A 9,133-nucleotide genomic window follows, 5' to 3' on the forward strand; every position below is an offset into this window, starting at 1 on the left:
TTCCTGCCCTTTGGGCAGGGGGCTGGACTCGATGATCTCCCGAGGTCCCTTCCAGCCCTAATGTCTATGAAATCTATGAAATTTATGAAGTAGTGCCCAACTTTTTATATATCCAAGCACTTTACCAAAGGGTCAGTGTCATTGTCTCCATTTTACATAGGAAGAAAGTGAAGCACAGGAAAGAAAAATGTCTTTCCAGTAATCAAGTAAGATTACAAAATTAGAAAATGAACCCAGGTCTTCCATGCTTTAAGCCAATACCTGACTCGCTAGGCCCTCCCCTGAGCCCTGTGCTCCTCTTTCATTTCTCTACTGGGAGATTTAGGTTCATTCATGTTTGCAAAATGTTTGAAGAAGAGCATACCCCCAAACTCACTTCCTCATAGAGGAGCTTTCTGAAATGCTGATGTTCAGCTCAGAAAGATTGGATTTAAATGTGCAACATCTGTTGGTGTGTGCTGACAGGAGTTATGCAACTTGACTTCTCTGCATACTACCAAAAATGTACTCCTAGGTAGTGTATGAATTGTATTATTTTGCTTTGTTTTTACAAAGTTTGTAAGTCTGGGAAGCAACTTGAGCCATTAATTGTTGTGTGCGGAGGTTGGTTGCTTGGGTTTTTTTTAAGCTAATATAGCATTTCGGTTTCGGAAGCCAGCTTTGGCTGTGCAGCGAATTTGGGAAGGATGAGATGCACTAAAATAGTCCAGATTAACACCACATGGGTAATGCAAGAACCTGTGGTACAGGCAGAAGGAGCTCTTCAAGTCACTGAGCCAAAGGAGTGCTTGAATGACCCTATTCTTCACATTTTTCTTGGGAAGGAAAAAGCCATAAAGCATTTTTATTGGTAGAGTGATGAGGAAGCACTAGATGGGGGCCCTGGTTGATATGTTCTGCATTTCGGAGAGGGTGGGTAAGAGCCTTTGCAACACCTCTTGAGTGCCTATGGGTAGCTGGAAGGTGATGAGAGAAACTCTTGCTCCTCTTTGGAAATAGTAGAAACTGCCATGGTCATGCGTGCTGCAAAGGTTACAGGCGGCTATTCTGCTTGCTTTCACCCAACGTTAGAGTTGCCAACTATGACTAAAGCTATTCCAGGAAATTTTTTTCCCCAGCATGACATAAGTTCATTCATTGTATTATTCAGCCTGTTCACGATATCAAACTGGGAGATCGATGCCGATTCCAGTAGACTCCTGGCCAATCCGGGAGGGTTGGCAACCCTGCCCAACATGGGGAGAGTGACATAGGGAAGTTCTGCTAGCCATTAAATACCTTGTTGGACTCATCTGAGCCCAATTATCTCCTGCCCATGGCAGGGGACTGGACTTGATGATCTTACAGGTCCCTTCCGGTCCTTCTTTCTAGGATTCGATGATTCTATTACATCTACCTCCTGCACACACTGCTGACTGGTTGGGGGAGCACAGGGGAACGCATGCCCCCCTGAGATTGGCCCCTGACTTAGCACCACTCAGGACAGGGCATATTTTTTTGATGCGCGGGCTGGCGGTGTGTTGGGGTGGGGGCACTAAGCCACGGCACAGAAATATAGGAGTGGATATTGGGCTTTTGGCCTGCCCCCGGGCCTGCCCACAATTTGTGCCCCACCAGACTCAAGAGGCACCAGTCACCCCTGCCTGCACATCTGGCTTGGTGGAGGGGGAAGGCCAGTTTTTGGTCTACAGTGAAGTCTTGAAGAGACTTGATGGAGCCAAAAATCTTGTGACGGGACCGTCTCTCCAACAAAAGCGGCTGAGGCGTTCAAACACTGGCAACGTCCAGGCTGGAGCTGAACAGCAGGAGAGGGCGGTGGGGGAGAGGATGAGCTTTTCCAAGCATGCTTAGAGGGCCCTGTTTCTCAGGGCCTGAATCTCTGGCAGCCAGCCTTGTACTTTGCTCAGTTTATGAACCTCTGCGGTATTACTGATGGCTGGTGCAGAGGCTTAGCCAACGTGGCTCATTAACGAACCCAGGTCCACCGGCAACAAGCCATTTTAAAGCAAACCCAGAAGGGAGGAACCCGTCATAATGAGGCCACGGGGCCCAAAGCTCTCATCACAGCCATTCCGGTTTCCTCTTAAACTTGTTACTGTGGGAGCGCGATCCCCGAATGAATCAGGTCTTGTTCAGCCCGTCTTGACAAGGCAGAACACATGCGTGCAAGTGGCGTTAACTAGCAAATTCAGTTAAGTGAAGGGCCAAATATTTTTTCTGGCCTGAGACTTAGATTCACGGTACAGACTGTCTTTTCATGCTGTGTTCATGCAATGCAGAGCACAGCGGGGTCCTGGTTTAAACAGAAGCCCCTGTATCTTACTGCAGTACAGCTAGGAATGGACTGATAATATATTGCTGCCAGTGCATTACGACATGTGTCTTGAACAGCTTGTACTTTTCCTTGATATCTTCCCTGGCTGGCTATTGTGATAACGTTTAGCTTCTCTAGACACGAGCTTTTCCCCCCACAAAAAGGATGACTTTAATCTTGAACAGACTTGTTTCTGTGCTTTTAGAATTGCCGTAACTTCCCACGTGTACCACGACGTCTTCGCTTACCTATATGATACATGACCATGATGTATTATCACTACTCATGCCTATATGTTTTAAGCTGGTATGGACAGGGACTCAGATAGGATAAACTAAATCTATACCCAGAATAACCATAAAGCGGAAGGGCTACATGCACTTATAATGTTATCTAGTAACACTCAGCCACAAACACATGTGTACCCCTTAACACACAGCTGGTGTAAGTGTACCTGAATAAAAATACAGAGAAGTCTATTCCATCCAGGAAGAGCACATGCCAATGCAGATGATTTCTCAGCCCGATGAAGGGTATTTGTACCCGAACGCTTGCAAAGAAGAATTTGAGTCTAATAAAAGAGATCAGATGAATACAAAGAACCTTGTCTGCCTTCTCTCAGATAAATGGTGCAGCTCCTCACCTAACTGGGATTGTTGTGTCAGCTATCCAGGTTGTAGCCGTATTGGCCTAGAGACACAAGGAATCAGAACTCATGGCAGAGGTGATCTCTTTTATTAGAATGACTAGATGTTTGCAAAAAAAAAAAAGTCTTTATTTGCAAGCTTTCAGGCAAGCACAGGATCGTTGCGGGCATTCATTTTGTAAACGCAATTTTTAAATGCAGGTGCCTGCACGTACATACTCACCTTACCTCTTTGGAGCATAATCCGGGCTGAGACCCTGACATGAGATGTGTACGTCCTGTCTGGACAATTGCATTTTAAAACTCTGTGTGTGTGTGTGCGCGCGCGTGCGTGCATGAGACAGAGAAAATCCTCCAGGCGTATCGTCTTGCTGAAAATTTGGCACGCAGCATGACTTCTTGGAGAGCTACTTTAGAAAGGAGTGGATCTTGAATAAGGCATGAGATACAGGGAAAGTAAACATTGGTTTGCCAGACAGACAATAATCGTGTCTCCTTTTCTAGGGAGGGATGCGGTGTGGTCTGATGCATTGCCAAGATCACTTCAGTTCTGCTCCTGACTTTCATGCTACCTGGTGGTGACCTTGGGCAAATTCCAGCTCTAAGTCTCAGTTCCTCTCTATATTAATGGGGGGGTGGTGGTTATAACTAACACATTATAATGGGATATAAGTAAGCCAAGGAGATTTTGTAGGCTGTCTAAACAGAGGTGAAATACACCCTAAATGAGCTGTATCAGACCAGTGGCATGTCCCCGTCCCAAAGAGCTTTGTCTTCTAGGCCCAATAAAGCTCGATTACTATCCAGGGTAGTTCTTAGTCCTTCCGCACGGATAACTAACGCCAAGGGTGATCAACTCTTAAAAAAATCCGTTTCCTTGTATGAGCCTATGGCTTTCACAGCAGAGGTAAGTCTCAAACCCACCATTATTCACGCCAGTCTCACTATGGACCCCCTCTTTCTTACTGACGCATTGCTGGGATGTTTGCTTGCAGGGCCTTGCGTAGCAGGTGTGGTGGGCCTGACAATGCCTCGCTACTGTCTGTTTGGGGACACGGTGAACACCGCTTCGCGAATGGAATCCACCGGGCTGCGTAAGTGCTCGCGGCAACGTGCGTAGATGAGCGATTAGCACGGCTTGCAAGAGCGCCAAAGCGCTCCTTGTTCACTTTAAATGTTTAAGCAAAGTCGGGGCTGGAGAAAGCTGCAGGTGTGAAGTCGCCAAGGGTGGCATCACCCAGGGACAGCTGAGACCAGGGATGTGACCGCCTCCTGGCAAATGGCCTTTAGCCTAGATGGCAGCTCAGCCGCACTTGTTCTGAAGATGCCAACAGGGCGACCACTCAGCGCCAGCTGCCAGGAGTTTATGTGAGGTAGAAACCCATCTACTGAGTCTTGGAGAGAGAGTGGCACCGAACCATACTCTGCATCCCCTGACCTGCATCGCATTGACTAAAGTGAAAGATTTGCTGGGCATATTGCCCCATTTTCCTTTCTCTGGAGGGTACCAATCATAACCTTCTGTTGGACAGAAAAATGCTGGGCTTTCAGTATGACAAGCAGGTCTCTTAATCTACTGCTCTTTTATAAGACACACTACTGCAAAGATATAGTGACAAAAATGGCAGATTACAAGATTCTGCAAGTGCTATACCTAAAAGGTGTCCATGGCCATGAAAACATCAGAGAGAGAGAAAGATAAAGAGAAAAGGAGAGACTACAAAAGAATGTGATGCGGGGTGAAAGTTTTATTGATTCTTTTCCTTCTGAGTAAAGTCATCCTAATAAAATCCTTTTCCTTACCAAGCCCTCATGAATTGTTAAGGAAACAAATATGTAAAGAACATTTGAGAGCGCTTTTTCCTCCTCCTCATAGTTATTGTTTCTGGTTTTCATACTCCTGGGCTTGCAAACTAGGCATTTTTAGGGTTCAATCCTGTACCACGGACATCAATGGGTGTTTTGTTCATCGGTTTGGTGGAAGCCAGTTCAGACCTTCTATCCAAAGAGCAAGATTTTCAGATGCAAAATGGCAGGCACATTTTAGCTCTCTTTACGCTTTTGCAAATCTCTCCTTGCGTGTATTTGCTTCTGAGAGAGAGAAAAATAACTAGTACATTGAACACCTCTACAATATTACCTGGAATGCCTTTTTGATGGATGCAAACATCATGTTGTGGCCTTTAGAACTGAAACCTTGAGAGTTTACAGTAAGTGTATGTCCCCTAGGGAATTTCCTCTGCCCAGTGGTATAAGGCTTCCCCTGGTAGCCCTGACAACTTGCAAGATACTGAAGATTAAATTTATCATTTAACATGAAGTGAACACTGTCTGGGCTATGATTGCAACCCGTGTAATTGTGGGGGCACATTACATATTTGGAGGTGTTTGGAGAGGCAATTTTGTTGACCGGATTTTTTTAAACAGAAGAACGGCAATTTGAACTTGTTCTGAGATTGAGAATATTGGCTATCCCAGTTCCCAGCAAGATGCAGCTCAGGGTTGCTCCAAATACTAGTGTATCCCTTCTCATAATGATGAGAAGGGATGGGAAGGATTTCTCATAATATCTACTGCTATAGCTTGAACTCGCAGGCTTCTCTGTACATAGAAATCTCACTTTCCAAACATGAGATCTTTGGCCTTTCCATTAACATTAACTGGCGTAACTACCAGATCCCTGGAAGCAGAGAAGAATGGGAGAGCCTTACCCTTGAAAAAAGAGCCGATCACAAAAAAAGAAAGAAAGTTGGTGAAAATGTTTTAGAAATAGTTTCCTTGTATTTTCCAATGGCAAGTCAATATATTTCTATCAGCTCCTGAGATGGTCGAAATACAGGCTGGGGAAAGGAGGAATGTCACAAGATAAACTCATTTCCCTTCTTTTTTTTTTTCTCCTTTAAATGCAAGCAACTTTGTGCAGCTCTGGTCAAAATCCATTATTGTGACTAGCTGGGTCAGAAAGCCTGGTCCTGAAGACCATTCGCAGCCTCCATTTGCCTCCTATTTATCCAAACCCCCATTTTTCAGAAGGCTTAGTAACACATCAAGAGGTACCGTATTCTGCCCAGTTAAACATTGCAAAGCCAAGCACCTGCAATTGTGGGGTAATTCCCAGTATATTTTTGCCAGCTGAAATAGTGGATACATCATGTTTTGTGGCATAAAACAACACAACTGCTTTGCTTTCCCTTGATTGGACTCGTTGTAAAAAAAACAAAACAAACCCTTGCTTCTTATGTATTCCCTACACCACCGTGGTTACAATAACGCTCAAACCTTGCTTTCCACTCGCAGCTTACAGAATCCATGTCAACCGAACCACAGTGGAGACGCTTCAGAGTCTAAATGAAGGCTATGAGATAGTACTCAGGGGGAAAACAGAACTGAAGGTAAGAAACCCAAGGGTGTGTGGCACAATTTGTGGGAAGGCTTTCTCTTCAAGGGTGGTAGCCTCTCTCATGGCCTCCACCCATCAAGTCCCTGTTCCCTCAAAGCCCTCATGAACTGTTCCCGTCACCCATTTCTTGTGCAGTTAATATCTGAGTGAATTCTTGACATCACAGGAAACTCCAAGCAATTAGCTGACTATTGATTCTCACATGTTGTTCTTGGGAATGGGACCCGCCAAGGCTGCTTGGGATGATCATGATGGAGTAGAGTTCATGGATCCAACTCAGCTTGGGAAGTCCTTGCTGGGGGGAGTGGACCCATTGGTGCCATAATAAAAGAGCCTCTGCCCAGTGAGATACTCTCTCTCAGTTTTTAAGCCCTGGAGTTCATTTTAAAAGACAGCTGAGGTCAGGCCTATGGAAACGATCTACTTGAGTAACTGTGGAGCTCTGGAGCTGTTTTGCTGAACTCCCTAGCTTTCATCCAAATGCCTGCTCTGCCTCAGCATCCTGCCAACGTGTGGGAGGCATGGGATGGAAAGCAGTGCTCCAGGCCAGGTTCTCAGCTGGTATAAACCAGTAGAGTCCAATGTCTTTGAGGGGATTGTGCCAACTTCTAGCACTTTACTCACTGCAAATCCAGCACTCTGCTCACTACTTTGTCAGGTAACAAGATAGCTAGGGCTCTGCTGCTACTCCTCATGATCTGGGATGCCACAATCCATGAGTACTTCATAGCCAAAGAATTAAGAATGGGTGGGAATTGAGGCTTTGCTGGAAGTGAATGAAGGTGGCTGAACCAAGTCCTTACCTAGGAGAACATAGCAGATGTTCACTGATTACTAGGCAAGACAGAGAGGCATAAGCTTTTGTATGCTACAGTCTACTTTGTCAGATGTTATGAGTGGACTTGCAGAGAGCTTGGGTACTAAATTGAAAGGAATAAGGCCATTAAAATACAAAAGATGGGGGAAGGAATATTCTTTGTATTTAAATGACCATATGCCTTTCTATTTGGTAACCCTGCACTCTGCAAGTCCATTCATGCTTCACACTTCATCATCTGATGAAATAGGCTGTAGCCTACAAAAACATGTCTCTCTGATTGAGTTAGTGACCAGGGGTGGGCAATTATTTCAGGTGAAGGGCCGCTTACTGAGTTTTGGCAAGCCATCGAGGGCTGCGTGACAGGCAGCCACGGCAGATATGTATTAATTTTCTAAATTTTTTAGGGGCCTGGAGGGCCGGATAGTATGGCCTGGTGGGCTGCATCTGGCCCATGGGCTACATTTTGCCCACCCCTGAGTTAGTCTATAAGGTAAGACCCTGCTCTGCCTTCTGCCTAGCTTCAGGCTTACAAGGCTAACTTTCCAGTAGCGCAGCATAAACTACCTGCACAGAAAAGTCAGTGCTCAGCTTCTGAGGTTTCACTGATTTTCACAACATGGATTTGAAAAGGGCCTGTTTTGCATGTTAAGTTTGATCCAGAACATAAGAGGGATGACTGTGTATCTTCTGTGCTCAGTGTCTTTCAAAGTATATTATGTAAATGCAGTGCAACCCAGGGGTTATAAAGAATTTGGGTAAAATCCTAGACTCACTGAAGTCAAGAGGAATTTTGCCTCTGTCTTCAGCTGGAATGAGATTTCACAATGCATCTTTTTCTGCCGAATGCAATGTATCTGCAGAGGGTAAGCCACAAACACAACCAAGCAAACTCAGCCTCAGTCTCCCCCTGCTCCAGGCTAATGGTTATGCTTTCCATATCTGGGGAGCAAGAGTACTTTCCAGTTCCAGTTCATAGCCCATATTATTCAGGATATAAGGAAGCTTTTCATTTATGATTAAAAATAGCAATGATAGACCAAACATAACATCTCTGTAACCAAGAAAGCCAAGAGTATCTCTTACTAGTTAAGATCCACATAGGCAAGTAGTTTACTCTTAAGATGACGGTACTTAGAAAACGAATTCATAGATATATACACCCTCAAAATAACGCTTTAAAACTGCTTTCCCAGTAAAAAGTACCCTAGATATTTTCTCTCTCTGACACCTCTCAATAAAGCACTGAGCTATTGGCACAGGGAGATCCTAATTGCAGTGGACTTATTTTCACATTAGATCCAGCTATCATTGTAAAGCCTCTCGACTAACCCTGCGAGCACCACGTTCAGCCTTGGAGCAAGTTGGCAAATGTACCTACAGTTCCTTAGCTCTGTCAAACTATATAGTTTTTAGGGCTGTGCAACGCTTCAGGTGGTGATTCGATTTGGAGGAGATTGGAGGAGATTAGGCCCAATTCGGTGGCTGAATCTCCAAATCCAAATTGAATCATTTAAAGGTCCAAATCAATTCATAGCTCTCTGAATCTTCAGAAAAGATTCAGAGATCTTTGATGATTTGGGAAGTCCCAGTGGCTGCAGCAGGGAGCTGCAGCTGACTCCAAGCTGGTAAGTATTAGGGATGGTGGGGAGGAGGGGACCAGGGGGGGACCCCAGCCAGCCTCCCAACCCCCCTACTCAGCATGGGGCAGTGGGGGTCAAGAGGGATCACCCCCCACCTGGCAATACCCGGTGAGCTGAGGCTTTTTGTTAACAAGTGCTGGAGCTGGGGCAGATGGGGCAGCCATTGCCAGGCTGGGAGAGGGGTGGGGAATGGGCCTGGCCTGCCTGATTACTGCCTGATTACTGTTCAACATCTTCATTAACGATGTGGACATTGGAGTCAGGAGTGGACTGGCCAAGTTCGCCGATGACACCAAACTTTGGGGCAAAGCAT

The 9,133-nt window shown here is 45.5% G+C and overlaps 1 protein-coding gene across 1 annotated transcript in view; it reads left to right on the top strand.

The window, feature by feature from the left end:
* The window catches only part of GUCY2F (guanylate cyclase 2F, retinal), a 43,603-nt gene that overhangs the window by 32,056 nt on the left and 2,414 nt on the right, over window positions 1-9,133 (top strand). The window contains exons 15-16 of the mRNA XM_019530459.1: window positions 3,956-4,054; window positions 6,258-6,352. Coding sequence (XP_019386004.1) covers window positions 3,956-4,054; window positions 6,258-6,352 — 194 coding nt within the window. The remainder of the gene's footprint in view (window positions 1-3,955; window positions 4,055-6,257; window positions 6,353-9,133) is intronic.

This window comes from Crocodylus porosus, unplaced genomic scaffold (assembly GCF_001723895.1).
Source record: "Crocodylus porosus isolate Cpor-Errol unplaced genomic scaffold, CroPor_comp1, whole genome shotgun sequence".
NCBI classification, from domain to species: Eukaryota; Metazoa; Chordata; order Crocodylia; family Crocodylidae; genus Crocodylus; species Crocodylus porosus.